We start from the raw sequence: 25,147 nt of genomic DNA, 5'->3' as shown, positions 1-25,147 counted from the left end.
TCAGTATAGTATTCCAGTATATACGCATAAAACAGCTGTTTCATAAAATTGCAGCTGACATAAACAAAACGAGCTGCCAAATTCTCATGTGAAGAAAACTAGTCAACTAGATGGAAGCAAAAATCAAGATCTTTTATTCAAACTATATATACATGAGCGTACACAATTGAAAACAGAATAAGCGCAATGGACAACAATAATGGACCATTAGAATAAATAAGTCCCCCCGATGAACACGTCATAAATTACAGCATTTCACTCTCAGCACCCACCCACCAGCCACCAGCTATATACATCCATCCAACTCACACCCTGCTGTTTGAAAAATCAGAGCACCTACAAAAATGCCGGCTGCTTTTTCTAGCGTTAAACTGAAGCAGCCAGAAACAGTTATTCACCCTCCAAAAAGGGGATTTATTTAAAAATTATGCTATGCACATTCAACGGCTGCCACTGCTATCCAACAGGCTTCTTAAGCTGCACAAGGCTTCTGCAGAGAGGCTACAACACCTCTGTCTCCGTTGCCTAGGTGGTGATGATGACTCCCTATTTTCAAGGGAGGAGAAGCAGACAACAATCACCGTCAGATTGTCAAATGTGTTCTGGCGCAAGGCCTCCATTACAAGGTCCCTAGCACACTGATCTGGATCATCATGCCGCCTCAACCCACGACGGACAAGGCTAACAGCATGCTGACTGGACATTACATCCCAAATCCCATCACAACCAATTATGAGAAACTCATCATCCTCTGTGAGAACCATCTGTTGGAACTCTGGCTCTGCAATGAGGGGAGAAGGAGCACCTCGAGGGTTTTTCATGTCCCAATCCCCAAGGGCTCGAGAAACTGATAAAACACCATTGAGATATCCATCATCAATGTACCCACCCAGTTCTTCAACACGCCTTCGTTCTGACGGATAAATAGGCCTATGGTCTTGAGACATATCTATTGCCTCTCCTTTCCGAGAGAGAACTGCTCGGCAATCACCAGCGTTGGCCACCATTAATAGCCTGGAACATGAGAACAGCGTAAGGCGTCAAGGAAAATTACAAAATAATTAAATAATGTCAATTTAAAAGCATTAAAAACACCATACTGAGCAGAAAGAGCATTTATCAATTGATTAATGCATTAGAAGTTCTAGACAGCCAGCCAGCAGAAACCATCTGGCATACTAATGGAAACATACCAACATGCATTGTGGAATTCATGCATTGCAGACATGACGAGTCTGCACAATTTTTTGCCAGTTTAGTAATGCAAAAGTTCTATGAAAAAACATAAGACGCCAGCATGAGTACATATTGACAATAAGAATCTTGGACCAAGTACCACAAACACCGCATCATTTGTTCCATTATTGAACATCATAACCATAAAAAGGAGGAAAAACAAGGTTTTGATAATATTAAATATGGTACTCGTGGGAACAGCATACCTTCCAAATATAAAAGCTGTAAGTGCTGTTGTCCCGGAAGAACTGCTCACACTATGGTCATCTGCCAAAGCTAGGTCAGCCAGAAGAAATGCTTTCCGAAGGGAGTTCTCGACCTCTTTCAAGAAGATATTATCATCTTCATATGTTTGGGGAAAATTAACATCTTCAAAAAAGAGTCTGATTGCATTTTTCCTAATATAAGTTGCTGCTTCAGGTCCTCCATGACCATCAAAAACCTGCAAAAATATCCAAAAACATGAACAATTATATGGCGAACAAAATTATGGAATTTGATGCTGGTTACAATCATTGGTCTGGATGACAAATTACCGCATAAAAAGCACTTGGCTTAGGAAACTTGAAAAGGGAACCGAGGTGTGTGGACAGATCATCTATCCGTATGTGCTCATCTTCCATATATCTTCTTGGCCCAATGTCAGCAAAGCTGCCAGAACGGATGCTGGGAACAAATTGAAAGATTGTATTCTCAAGACACACATCCGGAATTTTCTCGGCAGATTTAAAATCCTACAAAAAAGGGTGTGGATCGATTTTAAGTTTTTCGTTTCCTGCATAGTATCAATGATGCTCACAATAACACTTCATCCCTCACAAGCACTAAAGTCTACAAATATGCAGAGTTCATTGAACAGAGGTACATAGCAATTTACCAGTTTTTTATTACATACATGGAGAAACAATTCTAAAGTTATTAAATTATCGAATTGCTAAATAATGAAGCTTGAGTTTGCAAGGGCTAAAATTATATCCTAAAATCATACTTTATGCACACAAGACAAAGTTCAAAGATCTTCCAACGGCTACAACAAAATAGTACATCATTTCCATCAGTCATAACATGTTCAGCATAGATAAAAATGATCATACAGATGCTCTAAATTAACTAAAGTAAAAGGGCAAAACTGACTTAGACTATTCTTTTTAGTCAATCAATCCAATATGTGATCCCATGGGGAATGGGGGTACTTCAGCTTTATGGATAAAGCAAATTTCCATGTAAAATTCAGCTCATCTTTAAACACAAATCCGATCTAGACAAGCACGAGAAATAATGATTCGGCATCTGGGCACAAAATTCAAGAAGCAATTAGCTATTAAAAATAACCCTGTGAATTTCACAAAGGAAAAACCTTGGAAAGAAAACATGATAAACAACGAAGAGAATCGCAATAAAAGGGAACAAAACTCACCACCAGTTCCACTTGAGGGGTAGATAAATCGACAGGTGCCGGATCCGAAACAGGAACTTGATTTAACTTTCTGGGCGATATGTTAACGACATCCTCAATCTCGTGGACGGCACTCCCTTTAGCAAAGTATTGAACATCCACCACAGGGAAGCTTTGTTGACAAACAATCTCTGCTTCAGCCACCATATTTCATTTACTAAACCAAAAATATTTTCTCAAAAAGATTTCAAAGCTCGAACTCAACAAGCATAACACAACTTCAGATATCTGTTTCTCTCCCTTTTTCTCTCGTTTTCTCTGTGAATTTTCTCGCGCTTTCTTCTTTTCTGAGGATATTTTCGTTGAAGTGATCAAATTTTGAAGCAGCAGAGCTGCAACTTGTATTTAACGAGTCAGACCGGCAACCGGTGACTACAGGTAAAGTTGTTTGGGTCGGTGGTGGACGCGTGTGTACGCCATAATTTGAGAAACTAGTGATTTCTAGCGCACGCAGAAAAGCGCTTAACATACTTGAGGGCCACGTGGCAGTTTATTAATTCGACGCGTAAGTTTTGGTCTATTGCGAGAGTCAGAGATGCTTCGCGTTGAATGACCGGTACCAATCTTCTTCTAGCTTCCCTGTATGAGTTGTCAGCTGACTTCCTGAGAATATAGATGGGATTCTGGGAATTCTCAGGGATAAATTGGGAAAAATATTTTTTCCGTTTACGTATCGATTCCGATCAGAAAATTTCAATCAATCAACGGTGCAGTAATTTACTATAAACCAGCAAATTTACTTTTATGGATATGTTATGCGAATAAGATCTCGGCGATTTTTCTTTGTGTTTAATTTTTTTAACGGCAACTAAATCAAAATTATTTTTAAAAATTTTTAAAATAAAACAAAAAATTAAAGGGGGAAAAAAGAAAAGAAAGTTGCGGCACAAGTGGGTTCGGTTGTCCAACAAGCCCACCCACTCCTTTCTATTAAAGGATATTGGGCTCTCGTGATTGGTCGTTGAAAATATTATCTATACACTAATGCAAATTTTTCTGGTCGACAAAATTAAAAAATATTAAAAGGGAAGGTGCGGTTGCCAATATCTAACTGAAGGCCTCTATTAACTGACAAATTGTGAAACTTCGCATCATCGCTAGTGTAATCTTTCGGCCAAAACCATTATATTGCCGACCGCATACGTAATGGTGGTTAGTTTTTCCTAGCTTGCTAATCATGGAGATTTGAATTCTATATATTAAACAGAAAATGCTTAACCGGTCCATGTCAGGTATCATGGAGTTTTACTGTTGGTTGTCATACATTCACGTTGCGGCTCGAACTTCCACCTAAAACCGGCCAATAATTTGTGCCTGCCAAGTGCTTGTGAAAAGTGTTGAGAGATGAATCGGCCAATTATTTGGGCGTGTCTCGAGCTAGGGATGACAATGCATGGTACGGTTTTAAAAAGTAAAGCATAATAAGATAAGGTTCGCGTTAGGTAAAGATTAAAAAAAGGTAAAAGAAAGAAGTTGGACTTTGGCGTATGGACAGCGTGCGTTGCTTCCATCTAATTTTTAATAAACAATTGCAATGCGAAACACGTTGCTGAACAACGGTTTTTCTTTCTTTTTTATTTTTTAAATTGCTTTTTAGTTTTTAAAAATATATTAATAGTAATATATATTTTTTTATCTTTAAAACATAATAATTTAATTTTTATATTTTAATTTCAACCAAATTAAAAGCATATATTCATCAAAATTTTAAAATGATATTTTTTTCAGTTTAATAACAACAAAATACACAAATTAAAATATTTATATTTAAAAAATAAATGATATAAATATTTTTTTTAACATAATTTTATGATACAAATAGTTTTTAAATGTATTTTAGTTATTTTTCAAAATTAATAACTAAATAATTGGTTTTTAAAAATAAGGAAATATATATAGGTAGCAGCTGGACGAAGACGATGCTTCTAGACGAATTTTGGAGATGTGGAGTTGTGTGATAACAAGTGGCATGCAAAACTTTCCTTTCATTGTTTTATTATTTCCTACGTGGTGGTTCAATAATTGGCCAGACAATCTCTTTCCTCATGTCGTCAGCTGTTTTTGGTGGGGGTCAACAAATTTTGAATTTAATGTATTTTTGCATTTTATAATTTTCAATGTATTCAACGAATTCAATAAAATTTAACAAAAAATCATTAATCTAACAAAATCAAAATTTATATTGATAATATAATATTTAGAAAATAGGGATTTACAAAGGGTTTATAAGTTTAGTTCGAGAGAAGAATGTTCTTCCCCTTTTATAATTTTCTTTTATCCGCTAGTGACGTATAACGACCTTATCCCTATTGGGTCATCTGTCTCTGTCACACAGATATGGACGTACGAAAGCGTCAGACGTCTGCGCCACACTAAACGGCCATTTAATCCCTTCCGGGCGCGCGTGTGAACAGATCACACTAGACGGATGGACTAGTTATCCCTCTCCTACTTGGCCTCAGGACTGGACTAGATGTGGAAGGGTTGAGGCCCATGGGAGGCCTGATTTCGAGGCCGGATGGTCCAGGCCGGCTCACTGAATAGGCTTCTCAACCTTTGGTCTGGGACTGTCATCGTGGGCCTGGCCTCATATGGGGGAGATGAAGCCCAGCGGTCATCAATTGCCCCTTTACCTTCTCATCGGTTATTACATAATGATAAGGGGATAAATTTCGAGATTCATTATGACCGCGCCGCCCAAGGACAGTTTTTCTTAAAACACCTCCTCTTCGCATTACTGTTTCAAATTTTGAATTCTCTCAGTCTTCTCAAAACTTTCACTCTTCTCTGCTCTCTACGCGCATCGCTAACTCCGTCCTTCTGCCCTCTTCGTTTTCAAGGTACGCTCTTCATTCCTCCATGGATAGCCCCAAGCTCCCTGATGTCATTAACCTAGAGTCTGTCATCACCTCTTCCACTCTAAAAAATTTCTTTTCCCGGGAGTATTTAGATAACCCTCTTTTCCATATCCGAGCTCCCTATCAGAATTAGAGGATCGTTCTTCTCGATCCTCCCCCTTCTGGTTTGATAGATCCTCAAAAGGACCGTAGCTTGGTCTTTTTCGTCAAGCAGCGAGAATATGGTCTAACCTTCCCTTTTTCATTGAGGACTTCCGGTATTTCGGGATAACCCCTCAGATGCTAGCCCCTAATTCCATTTTGTTTATGTGCTCCTTCGAGTCTGTTTGCCTAAGCTGGGGGTTCACACTCACAGCGCGTCTGTTTGTCACTTTCTTTCGGTTAGTTAGGGCGAGTCAGAGCTTCTATTATTTCGCCCCTTGCGGGGGGTTGTCTATTTTCTCGGGTCATAAGGATTTGATAAAAGGCTGGATAGAGGGATTCGCGGTGGTGGAGTTGAAGAAGGACTCCGGGTTATCCTGGGAGGTGGAGCTCTCCTGGGAGGATGTTCCTCTGGGCTGCAACGACCTGCCCCAGCTGAGCCTTTCCGAACAGGTCGGCTTTCTTCGACTGACTTCTGTTGATCGAAAGTATGACGTCGAAAAGCGTATGTTTGTGTCCAGTCTTCAGGACTGCCGGGAAGCGGGTATTTTGCTTCCTTTAGCTGTTTTATTTTTCTTTGTGATTTCCTTGAGTGTCTTTCTAATTCGTTTTGGTTTTGGGTTTTTTGCAGCTTTTGAAACTCCCATGGACCAGATCAAACCGCTGAAGAACTTTACCCTATCTCGGGAGAGCATGAATGCTGCTCTGGATGCCTTTCGAGCTGGGCGATCGGTGGTTGATGCTACCCAGGAGGTTGCCCAGGTCATTTCTTCTAAGACGGCCGGCCGATCTGCTGCCCCAGCTCTGCTTCCTTTTCGGGCTTCTAGACCGAGCTCACTGGGTGTTAGGAACTCTAAGCCTTCCAGCCGCAGGAAGTCTAGCTCACACTCTCAATCTTCCCAGGTCCCCAGGTCCCAGCGGGCTGCTGTTGTAAGGACGGAAGTTGCCTCAAGGGATACTGGCAAGCCAGCTGAGGGCTCCGAGCTCGTGAGGGCGGATGCTGCCTCGTCTTTCAAGGATGCCCCTGAGGAGAGGTTTGAGGCCTCTTCAGATGATAGGAGGGCCCCCGAGGGTGAGATCGAGGTCATCCCGGCCAGTGAAGGTGTCCGAGGAGCTGCTGTAGAGGTCACCTCTGCTGTCAAGGACATCCCTAGAGAGGAGGGCGAGTCTAGGCCGATTGATGTCATTCCTCCCCAAGGGAAGACCTCAGACGCCCCTGAGGGTGCTACTAAAAGTGCTGCGGGCATGCGTCCTCTTCCCTCTTATGTTTCTGCCCCAGCTCTTGCTCCTAAGAGGTCTCGGGCCTCCAGACGTCCAGCCCCAGCTCTCCCTCCCCTCGAGAAGGAGAAGACTCCCATGGTGCCCCTGCTCTCTGCCCCCGATAACGAGATTCTTAACGCTGAGGACATCACCCATCAATCTCCGGCGAGTGTGGTCGCAGAGGTACTTTGAGAGCGGATGTTTGGTGGGGATATTGAGGCTTCAGACCCTCGTCTCCTGGCTCTTACCGGGCTCTTGGCGAGCTCTACCAGGGAGCAGGTGGCGTTCTGCTCCCGTACTCGAGAGCAACTCGGTGATACTGTCAGGGAGATGCTCCTGATGGCAATTTATGCTTGTCCCTTTTCTGTTTTTAATTTATTCCTATCTTTCTTCATCTTCTGACTGACTTCACTGATTTCTCCCTTTTGCCAGGCGATGGGCATTTTCATAGAGATTGATGCCTGGGATTGTTCTCTCAGGGACTTCGTGGACCGCCGGATTGAAGAGGCTCGCCTCGAGGAGAATCTGGTGGCCACGAGTGACACTCGGGGTCATCTGGCCGCAGCCCAGGAGCATCTGAAGACTCTTCGGGAGGAACTGTCCTACACCTTGGACGCTTTGAAGAGGGCTGATGAGAGGGCAGCTGCAGTGGAGGTTCGTCGGGATGAGGCGTTAGGGCAGCTGTCCTCCTTGGAAGAAGCCCGTCGGGAGAGAGATGAGGCCGTGAGCCAGAGGAATGAGGTCAGGCATCAACATGAGGCACTAAAGACAGATTACGAGGGAGCTCAGACTCATTATGATGTCGTGCTGGCTCAGAGGGACGAAGCCCTAGCTCGGATAGTTGTGCTCGAGCAGGAGCTGAGCAAGCATGCTAATAATGTCATAGACCTGACTCTGGCAGTAGAGGCATCCAAACTTCAAAACCAGTATCTCTGGCTGGTCGAAGCTCTGAAAAAGAGGTGCTCAGCCCTGCTCGAGGATGCCAAGCGTGCTGAAGACAAAGTCCAGTTGGCGTGTGAGGAGTGCCTGCAGGAGTGCCTGCAGGAGTATAGGGAGTCTACCGAGTTGAAGGCAAAGATAGAGGAGGCCTGTGAGGCAAGGCTTGTGAAATTTAAGGCCTCTGACGAGCTGAAAAACGAGATCTGGCACAGGGGTTTTTGTATGTTTGCCTCTAGGTATAATCGAGGCCTAAGAGAAGCCAGGGCGGCTCCCTCCACCCCATTAGGTCAACTCCGAGCCCCAGAAGTGGATTCAGACGGCGAAGAGGTGGTCTATGGGGAGGATGATAACCCTCTTCCTAAAGGGACTTCTCGCGCTGCCACTAGACCTCTAGAAGAGGATGCCGAGCTAGGGGAGGAAGACGAGCAAGAAGGCAGCTAGTCCATAGAAGATGATGCCAGGCCTCGTGGGAAAGATGCTGGGCCCCAAGGAGGGGAGGTAGTGCCCTTCGTGGGCACCGAGCGGTCAGAGCAGGAGGGCGCTGGGCTCCCCGAAGATAGTAGTGCAGGCAATAGCGTAGGCGATAATGTAAGTCCTTTACGGACAATTTTCCCTCCCATAGTTATAAATGATTAGATTAGGTTGTAATCTTTTTTCTTTTTGTTTAATGAAATCTGATTTTTATTTGTGTTCATACTTGAACTATCTCTGCTCTTGTTTATTTTTCTGGTTTCACCCAGTTGCTTAATTTGTTAAAGGCCTGATTTGCTTAATCTGTTAATAAAAACTCTTAAGCCAGATGTTTATTTTGTAATTTTCCAAAGAAATCGGCCACACTGAACTGACCAGCCCGGTTACCAATTTTCTCGCCTTTGGGTTAATCCGGGTTAAAACTCTAATAATTGGTTGAACTTCTAACTTATGAATTTTTCTAATCTCTCGTCGATTTATCAATGGTGGAAGCTCATACGCATAGCTTTCACATAACCAAAGCAGGTTAAGTAATGCACCTTTTTAGAATGATCCTATCTCCCTGGATTTGTTTTCTGTTCTGTGTTGAGTGGAATTGAGGTTGTGGCATTACTCGTCCGTTCGCGCCTTTGATTTGCCCCTTGGTTTAGAGGAAACTTGTAACTTTTATTTTGCTGTTGGGCTTCCTGAGCGTGGCTCACTTTTTGTTTAATTTCTCCGAGCTCGAATTTGTGTATCCTAGCTCGGGATTCAGCCTTTATCATCTTAAGCCAGATTTGGGCACTTTTGGCCTCACTGTTGCTTCATCATCTCAGCCAGTTTTGTGGTGCCGGGGGCGCTTGGAGAGTCCGGTCACCTACCTCGCTGAGGTCTTGAACGAGATTCAGGCTCTATGGCCTTACTCTCGCTTCATCATCTCAGCCGGTTTTGTGGTACCGGGGGCGCTTGGGGAGCCCGGTCACCTACCTCGCTGAGGTCTTGAACGAGATTCTGGCTCTATGGCCTTACTGTCGCTTCATCATCTCAGCCGGTTTTGTGGTGCCGGGGGCGCTTGGGGAGCCCGGTCACCTACCTCACTAAGGTCTTGAACGAGATTCAGGCTCTATGGCCTTACTGTCGCTTCATCATCTCAGTCGGTTTTATAGTGCCGGGGGCGCTTGGGGAGCCCGTCACCTACCTCGCTGAGGTCTTCTAGCATCTATTCTTTCTTTTTCGAAGAAACTAAGACGCATAATAATAGGAATAACATTGCTTATTAAGAACGATGTTATTCATTTCATTCATATTTTCAAAGTACAAGAGTTTTCGTCATGTTACAAACATTTTAAGGGAAGTACCTCTTCAGATGCTGGATATTCCAAGCGTGGGGTTCCGGATTTCCCTGTAGGTCTTCAATTCGATATACGCCCGGTTTGACGACTCTGGTTATCCTGAAGGGGCCCTCCTAAGTTGGTGCTAGCTTTCCAACTGCAGCCTTTTTTCCAGTGGCTTCCAGGTTTCTTAGTGCCAGGTCTCCCACCTTTAGGCTCCTTTCTCTGACTCGCTGGTTGTAGTAATGAGCTGCCCTCTGTTGATATGCAGCCGTGCGGACTTGAGCTTCTTCTCTAACTTCTTCTAATACGTCTAAGTTACTTCTCAACTTATCGTCGCTGGTGCTCTCGCTATTAAATTGGACTCGATGAGTAGGGACTTGCAGCTCAATTGGGACTACAACTTTGGTGCCAAACGCGAGTGCAAAAGGTGTCTCTTTGGTGAACGCCCTAGGGGTGGTTCGGAGTGCCCACAGGATACTGTTGAGTTCATCTGCCCAATTTGCCTTTGCTCCATCCAATCGCTTCTTCAGTCCCTGGAGGATAGCTCTGTTAGTGACCTCTGTTTGGCCGTTGGTTTGAGGGTGGGCCACCAAGGAGAATTTGTGCCATATGCCCATATTTGCTGTGAATTCCTTGAAGGTCTTGCAGTCAAACTGTCTGCCATTATCCGATATGAGCACTCTTGGTATCCCAAACCTGCATATAATGTTGCCCCAGACAAAATCTATCATCTTTCTAGCTGTAATTGTGGGGATTGCCTCTGCCTCTGTCCATTTTGAGAAGTACTCCACAGCCACTACTACGAACTTCTTCTGTCCCGTGGTCTTGGGAAAAGGCCCCAGAATATCTATGCCCCACTGTGAGAACGGCCATTGTAACGACCCCAAAATAGACCGTCACCGGCGCTAGGATTCAGGTCGGCTTAAGGCCGCCAGAACCCGTAGCAAGCCTGCTATACTCTCTGTGTACTTGTAAATCTCATACATGATCATACATTTTCTGCAAACAATAAAACTCTTTTCTGAACCAAGGCTTAACCTGTGTATGCACTATCTCTGTACTCTGTACTCTGTACTCTGTACCCCTAACTAGAGCTTACTCTAGATGGGTTAACTCATACCTGTTAAGCCTGGTTTTTCACATACTCTGTAAAACATATATACATATACAGATCATGTACAGAACAAAAGATTTACAACACAAAATAACTAAGTCAAGCACAACTTTAACTGTATACACAACTAGTACAGCTCTTTAATATTACATGTCCACTCTAAGCTATTACAAAACTCTTTTCTCTTCCTGTACTCTGCTGATCTCCACTGTACACTGTACACTGAACCTGAAAGACTGGGGTTAAGGGAGTGGGATGAGCTCTATAGCCCAGTGAGTAGAACAGTAAAACATATCATTAAAACATGACCTTATGGAATGCATCATAACACAGACAATCCACAGCAAGGGTAAACCTGTCACCAAATAGTCCCAGTATCTCATACCAGGGCGTAGTCAAAGGCACCTGGAGTTCCTGGCTCATATATGTATATGTGTATATAACATCTGTACTTACCATTGCCAGGGCATAGTCAAAGGCTCCTGGACTTTACTATACCTGCCAGGGCGTAGTCAAAGGCTCCTGGACTTCTATACCTGCCAGGGCGTAGGCAAAGGCTCCTGGACTTATCTCAGTGACTATTGGATCATTCAACATTCACCCACATCAACAAATAACTATGCAATGCAACAAATTCGTGGAGTCTAATACAATCAACCTACTGCATAACCATGATGCATGAAATATGCTAAAAACATTCCAGTTCTCAAGTAAAAGAATTAAGTTTAGTTCCACTCACCTCTGGCTATATGGATTGACTCTGCAGGCTCTGTAACGCTAGAGCAGTACTCACTGCTGCTCTCTCTGGTTCCTCTGGTCTGTGTAGGCACAGATAAACTCAAATGAGGGACCAAACTAACTCAAGAACAACTCTATTACCCTCCCCAAGAATCCCCTTAAACTCACTCAAACATCCATGCAAAGCATGCAAAGGAAGGCTGGACAGAACACTTTTGGCGGCAGGTTCGGCGGCCGAAAGTCCTCTCCAGAGCCGAAACTCATGCACCTTTGGCGGCCGAATCTCAACTTTCGGCAGCCGAACCCTTTCGGGGGCAAGTTTCGGGGGCTAAAAGGCACTTCAGAGACGAAAGTCTCTAACCTTCGGCGGCACCTTCGGCGGCCGAAACTCCCCTCCAGAGCCGAAAGTCCAAAAGCTCGGGGGCAAGCTTGGGCAGCCGAAGCCACCTCCTCAGCACATTCGGCGGCCGAACCATTCTTCGACGGCCGAAGCTGGGTTCATCAGCAAGGCAGAACCTTGCTCTGCCTCACGCCAAAATGCACCATCGATTAAAAGGATAAGCTTTGCCGCTTTCTTTCCCTTTCTGAGGTGAGACTCTGTCTTCCTGATGTTTTCTTCATGTTTTCAACTCAAGAACAACTCTATTACCCTCCCCAAGAATCCCCTTAAACTCACTCAAACATCCATGCAAAGCATGCAAAGTAAGGCTGGACAGAACACTTTCGGCGGCAGGTTCGGCAACCGAAAGTCCTCTCCAGAGCCGAAACTCATGCACCTTCGGCGGCCGAATCTCAACTTTCGGCAGTCGAACCCTTTCGGGGGCAAGTTTCGGGGGCTGAAAGGCACTCCAGAGATGAAAGTCTCTAACCTTCGGCGGCCGAAACTCCCCTCCAGAGCCGAAAGTCCAAAAGCTCGGGGGCAAGCTTGGGCAGCCGAAGCCACCTCCTCAGCACATTCGGCGGCCGAACCATTCTTCGGCGGCCGAAGCTGGGTTCATCAGCAAGGCAGAACCTTGCTCTGCCTCACGCCAAAATGCACCAAACTCTCCCAAACTCAAACACCTCAATTCCTCAACATGCATACACCTAAGCACATGCTCAAAGGGGTCAAAAACTACCTAAAACCCCAACTCAAACATAACACAACATACAGAAACATGCTTTTATCAACAAAAATACCAAAAACTCACCTTTTACCCTATTCATGCAACTCTCTCCCAAAACCTCATAAAACCTGCAGAAATCATAAAAAACAAGCTCAGGATCTTCACTTACCTCTTGAAACCAAGAAGATGAACGATCCTAACGTGGAGTTTTGGAGCAACTCTCCTTTCAACTCTCCAAACTTCACAATTCAAGTTTTTAACTCAAAACCTTCAAAAAAACTATAAAACTCAATCAAATCTTTGCACGATTGAATGAAAACATGAAGAAAACATCAGGAAGACAGAGTCTCACCTCAGAAAGGGAAAGAAAGCGACAAAGCTTATCCTTTCAACCGACTGAGGGCCTTTTATAGGTGGCTGGCCAGACCACCTTCGGCGGCCACACGTGAAACCGAAAGCCATGCATGTTCGGCGGCCGAATGTCTCATTCGGCGGCCGAACCTGGCTTTTCTGCCTTGGTTCTTTTTCTTTCAAAAACACATTTCCTTATACTTAAAAACTATGAAATAAATTTGATCCTTCTAGAGACGTCTGACATCCCAGACTCCACCGGAAAGTAGAACTCCGATGCCGGACTCCAGCCGGGTATTACAGCCATGGGCTGGATATACTGGATTGAGGGGTGGCTGGAACATTGATGGCATTGGCAAACATCTGGCATACATTGCATCTTCGGATAAACTCCTCCGCCTCTTTTTTAATAGTGGGCCAGTAGTATCCTTGTCTGAATATTTTGTTTGCCAGTGTCCCAGCTCCTTCATGAGCTCCGCACACTCCTTGGTGTACTTCTTCCATCACCCTTATAGCTTCCTCCGAACTTACACACCAGAGCCACGGACTGGACTTCCCTCTTCGCTATAAAGTTTCCCTCATTGTCTGGTAGTTGGCAGCCCGAGCTGCAATTTTCTTGGCTTCATCTTTATCTTCGGGAAGTTTTCCTCTTTCCAAATAGTCGAGGTATGGGGTCATCCAATTCCGCCCTTCTTCTACTTCCATTATAGCGTTCCCTTTGTCAAAGGCAGGAGCGCTGACATGTTGTATATATACCTCATCCGGGAGTTTTTCTAGCTCCTCTTTAGACAATCGATTGAGCAGGTCTACCTCTTCATTTTCTTCCCGAGGTATTCTCTGGTATCTTATCGCGATCTCCCGACCTCGTAACTCAACTTCTATTGCCTTGACCTTCGCCAAGTAACTCTGCATGGTTGGGTCTTTTGCCTGATATGCCCTCGTTACCTGACCGATTAACAACTGGGAATCGCTATTTACCTCGAGATCAGGCGCTCCTACTTCCACTGCGATCATCATCCCGTTTATTAGGGCTTCATATTCTGCTACATTGTTAGTGGCGTTGAACTCTAGGCGTAGAGCATAGCAGACTTTGAACCCTTCAGGGCCCTTCAGCATTATCCCCGCACCACTGCCCCCAGCTCCGGATGCTTCGTCTACATACAGCTTCCAGCTGAATTCTCGAGAGGGCTGCCTCTCTCTCTCACCCTCTATATTTTCTAAGGATGTCTTACCCAGTTCTGCTTGTTTTTCGTTGAAAGAGCACTCTGCTATGAAGTCCGCAAGAGCTTGAGAATTTATAGTGGTGCTGGTTTGGTATTCTAAATAGTAAGAGCTAATCTCGATGGACTATGCGAGCATCCGACCTGAAGTTTCTGGTCTGTGTAGGATTTTCTTCAACGGCTGGTGTAATACCCGGCTAGAGTCCGGCATCGGAAGTCTACTTTCCGATGGAGTTTCGGATGTCGGAAGTCTCTAGAAGGGTTAGAGTGATGTTTTTCTACCATGTTTTGGTATGTTTCATAGTTTTAAAGCATAAGGAAATGAGTTTTTGAATGAAATGAACCAAGGCAGAAAAGCCAGGTTCGGCCGCCGAAGTTGAGGTTCGGCCGCCGAACATGCATGGCTTTCGGTTTCACGTGTGGCCGCCAAAGGTGGTCTGGCCAGCCACCTATAAATGGCCCTCAGTCGGTTGAAAGGATAACCATCACCGTTTTCTTTCACTTTCTGAGGTGAGACCCTGTCCTTTGTGAGTATTCTTTCATGTTTTCATCCAATCTTGCAAAGATTTGATTAGTTTTTATGTTATTTTGAAGGTTTTAAGCTAAAAACTCAAAGTTGTGAAGTTTGGAGAGTTTGAAGGAGAGTTGCTCCAAAACTCCACGTTAGGATCGTTCATCTTCTTGGTTTCAAGAGGTAAGTGAAGATCCTGAGCTTGTTTTTATGTTTTCTGCAGGTTTTATGCGGTTATGGGAGAGAGTTGCATGAATAGGGTTATTTGTGAGGTTTTGATGATTTTGTGAGTAAAGCTTGTTTTTGTGTTGTATGTGTTGTGTGTTTGGGGTTGTAAGGTAGTTTTTGACCCCTGTGAGCAGATACTTGGGTATATGCAAGTTAAGGAATTGAGGTGGTTGAGATTGAGAGGGCTTTGGTGCTTTTGGCGAGAGGCAGAGCAAGTTTCTGCCTTGCGGATGAACTCAGGTTCGGCCGCCGAAGGCAAATTCGGCCGCCGAAGGCAAATTCGGCCGCCGAAGGCACATTCGGCCGCCGAACCCATGAGGAGGTGGCTTCGGCTGCCCAAGCTTGCCCCCGAGCTTTTGGACTTTCGGCTCTGGAGGGGAGTTCGGCCGCCGAAGATGCCACCGAAGGTTAGAGACTTTCGTCTCTGGGGTGCCTTTTGGCCTCCGCAACTTGCCCCCGAAAGGGTTCGGCTGCCGAAAGTAGAGATTCGGTCGCCGAAGGTGCATGAGTTTCGTCTCTGGAGAGGACTTTCAGCCGCCGAACTTGCCGCCGAAAGTGTCCTGTCCAGCTTTCCTTTGCATACTTTGCATGAGTTTTAGAGTGAGGTTAAGGGGATTCTTGAGGAGTTTATAGAGTTGTTCATAAGCTAGTTTGGTCCCTCATTTGAGTCCATCTGTATAGGTACAACCAGAGGAACCAGAGAGAGCAGCAGTGAGTACTGCTCCAAAGTGTTCAGAGCCTGCAGAGTCAGTCCAGGTAGCCAGAGGTGAGTAGAACTAAACTTAACTCTTTTAATTGAACAATGGAATATTTTCGCATATCTCATGCATCATGATTATGCACTAGGTTGATTGCATTAGTATCCACGAATATGTTGCATTGCATAGTTATGTGTTGATGTGGGTAAATGTTGAATGATCCAATAGTCTTAGGTATAGAGAAGTCCAGGAGCCTTTGACTACGCTCTGGCAGGTATAGAGTAAAGTCCAGGAGCCTTTGACTATGCCCTGGCAATGGTAAGTACAGAGGTGTTATATACACATATAGATATATATGACAGGAAGACCAGGTGCTCGATTCTACGCCCTGGCACGACAGAGTTACCGGGACTATGTGGTGACAGGTTTACCCTTGATGTGGATTGTCTGTGTTATGATGCATTCCATAAGATCATGCTTTAATGATATGTTTTACTGTTCTACTCACTGGGCTATAGAGCTCATCCCACTCCCTTAACCCCAGTTTTGCAGGTTCAGTAGACAGTATACAGAGGAGATCCACAGAGTACAAAAAGAGTAAAGAGATTTGTAATAGCTTAGAGTGGACATGTAATATTAAAGAGATGTACTAGTTGTGTATAACGTTAGCAATGTGCTTGACTTAGTGATGTGTGTTATGTACATGATCTGTATATGTATATATGTTTTACTGTATGTGAAAAACCAGGCTTAACAGGTATGAGTTAACCCATCTAGAGCAAGCTCTAGTCAGGGGTACAGAGTACAGAGTACAGAGTACAGAGTACAGAGATAATGCATGCACAGGTTAAGCCTTGGTTCAGAAAAGAGTTTTTATTTTCACAGAAAATGTATGATCATGTATGTGTTTTACAGGTACACAGAGAGTATAGCAGACTTGCTACGGGTTCTGGCGGCCTTAAGCCGACCTGAATCCTAGCGCCGGTGACGGTCCATTTTAGGGTCGTTACAGATTGGTATCAGAGCCCTAGGTTCACATGATCGGACCTTTAGAGAGAGTGTAGGGCTCATAGAGGTTAGAGTTGGTCAAGCACAAGGAAATCATGTCCACTAGGATAGGGTATTGAGTCCTATCTGTTTGATGTTATGAAATGCCATGATATGCATGTGCATTACTGATATACGTTTATGTGCTAAAGTGTTATATTATGTGTTGTTTTCCAAAGAGTAAAGATGAGAGGAACTCGTCGATCAGCTCGATTGACTGGAGTCCCACCAGATAGTGAGAGAACTGCTGCTCGTCCTCCTGCATTGCCAAGGGCAAGGTCTCAGAGATCTAGCAGGGAAGGTACGTCAATAGACCCTCGAAGGTCTGTCGACGAGAGCAGAAGGGGAACAGCTAGGGGAGGAAGATCAGAGGAAAGGAGGGAGGCTATGGAGATTGACCAGTCTAGAGATGACAGCATGGGTATAGGCAGATTTGAGGAAGGTATGGGAGAGTCGCAGGGAGGCGCTCAGGCCTCAGGTTTTGGCTATCCAGCCTTTCCGCAGGACCCAGAGTATCCGATGGGAGGTATGTCGGAGTACTCTAGTTTTGTCCCATATCCTCCTTACATGCCATATATGCCTTATCCTCATTATTACCCACCATATCCTATGTATCCACCTTCCCCTACCCATCCAAGTGCAGCACACCCAGAGCTAAATGACCCAGTACCACCACCACCAGAACCAGTAGCCCCTGTTGTTGACAGACATCAACCTAGCTCATCTGGAGGTAAAGTGCAAATGACGGAGTACTTGAAATTGGATGCTCCTAAATATAACACGGGAGATGATCCATTTGAATACCTCAGATCAGTTAGGATGATAACCAGTGAATTGGGAGCAGATGATAGTAGAGCCATTGAGATGGCAGGGTTTACACTTAAGTGTAAGAAAGCTCGAGAATGGTTCAAGAACTATATGGAACCCAGGATGAACAGTATGTCATGGGGAGAGTTCACCAATGAGTTTGCAGGGTGGGATTTTCCTGATAGCTCCAGGGAGATGAAAGTAATTGAATTTGAGCAGTTGAGACAGACAGATGAGATGAGTGTTGACGAGTTTACAGATAAGTTCCTAGATTTGCTTCAGTATGTGGGTCAAGCCTATGATACTGATCAGAAGAAGGCAAGGAGATATACTATGCGATTACATCCCAGGTATTCTTCCTTGATTCTTCCAGCAGAGAAGGAGAGTTTCCACACTATAGTGGACGCAGCCAGGAAAATGGAAGCGAGTGCCAATATTCAGAAACAGTCAAAGGCACAGGCTTCGGGTTCTAAGGCCCCCAGTTCAGGAACTTCAGGCAGCAAGAGATGGGATAGAGCAAAAGGAACAAAGAGTAAGTTCTGGAATAAAGTCAAGTCAGGTCTGGGAATAGGTAGTGGCTCAAGCTCTGGCACAGCTCCAGTATGCAGAAGATGCGGAAGACCACATGGAGGAGCTTGTCGGTTGGGATCTACAACTTGTTTTAGATGTGGACAGGAAGGGCATATTGCTCGGGATTGTCCTCAGGTGACTTTTGCACCATCCTAGCAGATGAGTTCAGGTAGTGTGATACAGCCAGTTGTACAACCAGCAGCGCCAGTCATGCCTCAGAGTAGTGGCAGAGGTAGAGGGAGAAGGGCAGCCTCTACTTCAGCAGCAGCTTCCCGAGGTGGAAATCCAGTAGCCCCAGCACGGATTTTCACTGTGACACAGGAGGAGGCTAACATGTCGAACACAGTGGTGTCAGGTAATCTCATCATTGGGTGTTCAGATGTGTATGCTTTGATGGACCCCAGTGCTTCTCATTCCTTTATTGCTTCGAGAGCCATAGAGAGATTGGGTTTGATCAGTTCTGAGGTAGAGTATCCTCTCTGGGTTAGTGGACCCAAGTGTGACCCATCAGTGGCAGTGTCAGTCTGTCGTTTCAGTCCAGTATTCATAGAGGGTAGATGCCTTCCAGCTGACCTTGTGGTTCTAGATTTGACAGATTTTGATTCATTCTAGGGATGGATTGGCTATCTGCATATAGTGCTACTTTGGACTGTAGAGAGAAGATAGTTAGTCTCAGAGACCAAGATGGGTCAGAGTGTGTCTTCAGAGGAGACAGGAGAGGGACACCCAGAGGTTTGATTTCAGCCCTTCAAGCTCGTCGTTTGCTTAGGAGGGGTTGTCAGGGGTTTCTAGCTCATGTGAGGGAGCTAGATGGTCAGGTTGGGGAACCAGCCGCAGTACCAGTAGTTCGAGAGTTTCCAGATGTGTTCCCAGACGACTTACCAGGACTACCACCTGATAGGGAGATAGAGTTTGAAATAGAATTTCTGCCTGGTACCAGACCTATCTCTATTCCTCCCTACAGGATGGCGCCAGCAGAGTTAAAGGAGTTGAAAGAGCAGTTGCAGGATTTGGTAGATAAGGGTTTCATCCGCCCCAGTACCTCACCTTGGGGTGCTCCAGTGCTCCAGTGCTCTTTGTGAAAAGGAAGGATGGATCCCTCAGACTTTGTATCGACTACAGACAGTTGAACAAGGTCACTACCAAGAATAGATATCCTCTACCTAGGATTGATGATCTATTTGACCAGCTAGCTGGAGCGGGTTGTTTCTCTAAAATAGATCTGAGATCCGGGTATCATCAGTTGAGAGTCAGAGAGGCAGATGTGCCAAAGACAGCTTTTCAAACTAGATATGGGCATTATGAGTTCTTAGTGATGCCATTCGGGTTGACTAACGCCCCTGCAGCATTCATGGATCTCATGAACAGAGTTTTCAGTGAGTTTCTGGATCACTTTGTCATTGTTTTCATTGATGATATCTTAGTGTATTCCAGAGATGCAGAGGAGCATGCCCAGCATCTGAGGATAGTTCTGCAGACACTGAGAGAGCATGGTTTGTATGCCAAATTCTCGAAGTGTGAGTTTTGGTTGAGGAGCATTTCCTTCTTGGGACATGTAGTATCAGCAGAGGGTATTGAGGTAGACCCCAAGAAGATAGAGGCTGTAGCTAACTGGCCCAGACCCACTACAGTGACTGAGATTAAAAGCTTTCTGGGACTGGCAGGTTACTATAGGAGGTTCGTTCAGGACTTCTCAAAGATAGCAGCTCCTATGACCAAACTGACTCAGAAGAACCAGAAGTTTGTCTGGTCAGACCAGTGCGAAAAGAGCTTTGAGGAGCTCAAAAAGAGATTGACAACAGCACCAGTGTTAGCTCTGCCTGTCAGTAATGAGGATTTCATAGTGTTCTGTGATGCATCTCGAGTGGGATTGGGCTGTGTTTTGATGCAGAGTGATAGGGTGATAGCTTATGCTTCTAGACAGTTGAAGAAGCACGAGTTGAATTACCCCACCCATGACCTAGAGATGGCAGCAGTTATTTTTGCACTCAAGATGTGGCGGCATTACCTCTATGGGGTTAAATGCGAGATCTTCACTGATCACAAGAGTTTACAGTACATCTTGACCCAGAGAGAGCTGAATTTGAGGCAGAGAAGATGGGTAGAATTGCTCAGTGATTATGATTGTAAGATCCAGTATCATCCGGGTAAGGCGAATGTTGTGGCAGACGCCCTAAGCCGGAAGTCACTAGGCAGTTTATCCCATATAGCAGCAGAGCAGAGACCAGTTGTGATGGAGCTTTACAAGCTCTTAGAAGAGGGGTTACAGCTAGAGTTGTCTAGTACAGGTGCGTTGATAGCACAGATGAGAGTGACACCTGTGTTTCTGGAGCAGATAGCTCAGAAACAGCACGAGGACCCAGAGTTGATGAAAATTGCCAGGACTGTTCAGTCAGGCAACAGTGCAGAGTTTAGATTTGACAGTAAAGGGATCCTCCGCTATGGGAGTCGCCTTTGTGTACCAGATAGGAGCAGTGTGAAGGAAGACATTATGAGGGACGTTCATAATGCGAGGTATAGTGTTCACCCAGGAGCCACCAAGATGTACCAGGATCTGAAAAGGGTCTATTGGTGGCCAGCCATGAAGAAAGAAGTGGCGCAGTTTGTGACAGCCTGTGAGGTTTGCCAGAGGGTGAAACTAGAGCATCAGAAACCAGCTGGAATGCTTAACCCACTGCCGATTCCAGAGTGGAAATGGGAGAACATAGCTATGGATTTTGTAGTGGGCTTACCAGCAGCGTCCAACAGAATAGACTCTATATGGGTGATTGTGGACAGACTCACGAAATCTGCTCATTTTCTTCCAGTACGGAGTAACTATTCTGTGGATAAGTTGGCACAGATATATCTGGATGAGATAGTGAGATTACATGGAGTTCCAGTGTCTATAGTCTCAGACAGAGGACCTCAGTTTACCTCCAGATTTTGGCGAATTCTGCAGAGTGCGATGGGCACGAGATTGGATTTTAGCACTGCTTTCCACCCACAGACTGATGGACAGTCAGAGAGGACCATCCAGACCCTAGAGGATATGCTTCGACTGTGTGTGTTAGTGTAACGACCCGAAAATCGGACCGCTACCGGCGCTAGGATCCAGGTCGACTTAAGGCCGCCGGGACCCGTAGCAAGCCTAACATGCATCCTGTTAACCTGTTTAATCCCATACATGATCAACAACATACATAAAAATTAAAACTTTTCTTTCATACATTCTATCATACGCCAAACTCAACCTGTGCATGCACTGAACATAATCATCATCATAAACTTGACCCCTCTATGGGATCTCATCAATGCCCCCAATGGGTGGCATAACATGTGTTGAGTTGGCTAAACATAGTCATCATAAAACCTCTAAGATCATGTATTAAAAGGGATAACAACATCCATAGGGTCAAGCACATATTCTAATCCTCAATATCTTTATACATAACATGACTGTTCAACTTTACATCATCTTACAATTTATCATGTCCACTTTCTATCTATTACAAACATAAGACTTTACTCTTCTTGACTTCTCTGTCTATCCCGTACATGCAATCCTGGGGGATTAGGGAAAAGGGGTGAGCTACAAGAGCCCAGTGAGCAGAATAGTAGAAAACAACATTTAAAATCTCATGCCATCATGTAATGCAACACATCACAACAAATCACATCTCGGATGGTATTGTCACCAATAGTCCTCTACATTCCAAAGTGTCAGGACGTAGAATGGGTACAACCGGTCTTTCTCTTAACATAACATATCATAACATTCCAATGTGCCAGGGACGTAGAATGGGTACAACCTGGACTTCCATACCATATCATGCCGTAACATCATCATACCATATGAGGACTAAAGGATCATCCAATAGCCAATCCACATCAACATCATAAATGCAATGCAACATATTCGTGAATTCTAATGCAAACAACCTAATTCATCACATGGCATTCATGATGCATGAACATGCTAAAAACTTTTTAATTTATTTGCTTTAAATCGTAAAGGTTTATTCTACTCACCTCTGGCTGAAGCTCTACTGACTCAGAAGCAGCTGAACTCACTGCTGGGGTCCTCGGTTCCTCGGGTCTGAACCTACACAGGTGGACTCAAATGAGGGACCAAACAACTAGAACATAACTCTAAAAACACCCCCAAAAACCCCCTAAAACACCACAAACAATCATGCAAGAACATGCAAAGGAAGGCTGGACAGGGCAGGTTCGGCGGCACCTTCGGCGGCCGAAAGTCCCAGACAGAGACGAAAGTCTCTTTTCGGGGGCAACTTCGGCAGCCGAAAGGCCTGCCTCCCAAGCCATGTTCGGCGGCCGAAAGTCCTTCGGCTGCCGAACCTGGTTTCTGCCAAAGGGCAGAAACTTGGCTCCCTTTGCACAAAAACTTCTCCTTTCCATTCCAACATGCATATAACTCATCCAAATCATGCAAATATACATACATAGGCTCCTAGGGGCTTCAAACTACCTAAAACCCCAACTACAACACACAATCACAACACATTGCTAAAAAACACAACATAAACTCAAAAACCTAACTATGAGCTAAACATGCATTCTACCCCATAGATCTTGCATAAAACTTACTTTAAACATGAAATGAGCTTAAGATCGGCTCTTACCTCTTGAAGATCGAGGGAGAGACGTCCTAAGCTCGGAGGTGGGAGATTTTTGAGTTCTTGAACCTCAAAGCTCCAAAACTTGCTTTAAACTCGAAAATCTTCAAAACAAGATGAAAACTTGTGAAAATCATGAAAGATTTGAAGGAAAGAACTCAAGGATGGTGAGGAACGGCGGAAGGGCTCACCTTGGCCGAAAATGGGGAGAAAGCTCGCCCATTTCGGCTAAGGGGCTCTTTTATAGTGGCTGGCCAGGCCACATTCGGGAGCCGAACGTGCCCCCGCATGCATGCCATGTTCGGCGGCCGAACCTGGGCTTCCCTCACTTATGCCTTCGGGGGCCTAAGGCTCACCCGAAAAGCATGCATGTTCGGCGGCCGAACTTTGAGTTTCGGCGGCCGAACCTGAGTTTCCTCCAAGGGTGTTTTTATTCAAAAAAATCATTTCCTCTTTACTTAAAATCATCAAAAACATTAAAACATTTTATGAAAACATGTTTCTACCCTACTACATCCGAGATTCCACCGGACGGTAGGAAATTCCGATACCGGAGTCTAGCCGGGTATTACAGTTAGACTTTGGCGGTTCTTGGAGGCAGCATCTACCTCTGGTGGAGTTTGCCTATAATAACAGCCATCATGCTAGCATAGGGATGGCTCCTTATGAAGTTTTGTATGGGAGGAAGTACAGATCACCTGTTTGCTGGGAAGAGATAGGAGAGAAGGCTCTTGCAGGGCCAGAGTTAATCGAGATTACCAGTCGAGTGGTGCCTATGATCAGAGAGAGAATCAGAACAGCACAGAGCAGACAGAAAAGTTATGCAGACGTTCGCAGAAAACAGTTAGAGTTATGAAGTTTCGTCTCTGGAGAGGACTTTTGGCCGCCGAACCTGCCGCCGAAAGTGTCCTGTCCAGCTTTCCTTTGCATGCTTTGCATGAGTTTTAGAGTGAGATTAAGGGGATTCTTGAGGAGTTTATAGAGTTGTTCATAAGCTAGTTTGGTCCCTCATTTGAGTCCATCTGTATAGGTACAGACCAGAGGAACCAGAGAGAGCAGCGGTGAGTACTGCTCCAAAGTGTTCAGAGCCTGCAGAGTCAGTCCAGGTAGCCAGAGGTGAGTAGAACTAAACTTAACTCTTTTAATTGAACAATGGAATGTTTTCGCATATCTCATGCATCATGATTATGCACTAGGTTGATTGCACTAGTATCCACGAATATGTTGCATTGCATAGTTATGTGTTGATGTAGGTAAATGCTGAATGATCCAATAGTCTCAGGTATAGAGAAGTCCAGGAGCCTTTAACTACGCCCTGGCAGGTATAGAGTAAAGTCCAGGAGCCTTTGACTACGCCCTGGCAATGGTAAGTACAGAGGTGTTATATACACATATAGATATATATGACAGGAAGACCAGGTGCTCGATTCTACGCCCTGGTACGACAGAGTTACCGGGACTATGTGGTGACAGGTTTACCCTTGATGTGGATTGTCTGTGTTATGATGCATTCCATAAGATCATGCTTTAATGATATGTTTTACTGTTCTACTCACTGGGCTATAGAGCTCATCCCACTCCCTTAACCCCAGTTTTGCAGGTTCAGTAGACAGTATACAGAGGAGATCCACAGAGTACAGAAAGAGTAAAGAGATTTGTAATAGCTTAGAGTGGACATGTAATATTAAAGAGATGTACTAGTTGTGTATAACGTTAGCAATGTGCTTGACTTAGTGATGTGTGTTGTGTACATGATCTGTATATGTATATATGTTTTACTGTATGTGAAAAACCAGGCTTAACAGGTATGAGTTAATCCATCTAGAGCAAGCTCTAGTCAGGGGTACAGAGTACAGAGTACAGAGTACAGAGATAGTGCATGCACAGGTTAAGCCTTGGTTCAGAAAAGAGTTTTTATTTTCACAGAAAATGTATGATCATGTATGAGTTTTACAGGTACACAGAGAGTATAGCAGGCTTGCTACGGGTTCTGGCGGCCTTAAGCCGACCTGAATCCTAGCACCGGTGACGGTCCATTTGGGGGTCGTTACAGCTGGTCTGTCATCACTACTCCTTGATGGCTCTCCAGATAAACCCTGAATTTTCTGACTGCTAATAATAGGGCGTACGCTATTTTTTCGATGTTCAGATATCTTGTTTCAGCATCTTTGAGCACCCTGCTGACATAGAAAACCAGCTTCTTCTCTCCTTCTTCCACTCTTACCAGTACGGCGCTAACAGCTTGCTCTGAGGTTGCCAAGTAGATCAAGAGCTCTTCCCTTTCCAACGGACTACTAAGCACATGTGACAAGCTAAGACAGCACTTGAGCTCTTTGAAGGCTTCTTGACAGTCTTTAGTCCATTCGAAGTTCGAAACTTTCCTTAGCTTCTTGAAGAATGGCAAGCATCTTTCGATCGACCTCGACATGAAACGGTTGAGCGCCACCACCCTTCCAGTAAGTCT

At 44.8% G+C, this 25,147-nt stretch overlaps 1 protein-coding gene across 3 annotated transcripts; it reads right to left on the bottom strand.

Annotated features, from left to right (window-relative positions):
• Nucleotides 1-111: 111 nt before the first annotated feature.
• LOC110615484 (probable protein phosphatase 2C 49) lies at nt 112-3,099 on the bottom strand. Of its 3 annotated transcripts, none has more exons than XM_021757334.2 (4): nt 2,654-3,099; nt 1,773-1,970; nt 1,443-1,678; nt 112-1,014 (listed from the first exon to the last, which is right to left on the bottom strand). In XM_021757334.2, exons 1-4 carry the CDS (start codon nt 2,837-2,839, stop codon nt 441-443), a joined length of 1,194 nt encoding a protein of 397 aa, XP_021613026.1. In that variant the 5' UTR covers nt 2,840-3,099; the 3' UTR covers nt 112-440. The 3 variants fall into 3 exon arrangements, with proteins under 3 accessions (XP_021613026.1, XP_043812326.1, XP_043812327.1); XM_043956391.1 differs by having other exon boundaries at nt 2,371-2,796; XM_043956392.1 differs by having other exon boundaries at nt 1,773-2,526; nt 2,654-2,795.
• Nucleotides 3,100-25,147: the final 22,048 nt, after the last annotated feature.

Source organism: Manihot esculenta, chromosome 5 (assembly GCF_001659605.2).
Source record: "Manihot esculenta cultivar AM560-2 chromosome 5, M.esculenta_v8, whole genome shotgun sequence".
NCBI lineage: Eukaryota > Viridiplantae > Streptophyta > Magnoliopsida > Malpighiales > Euphorbiaceae > Manihot > Manihot esculenta.
This window is presented reverse-complemented; position numbering and strand designations above follow the sequence as displayed.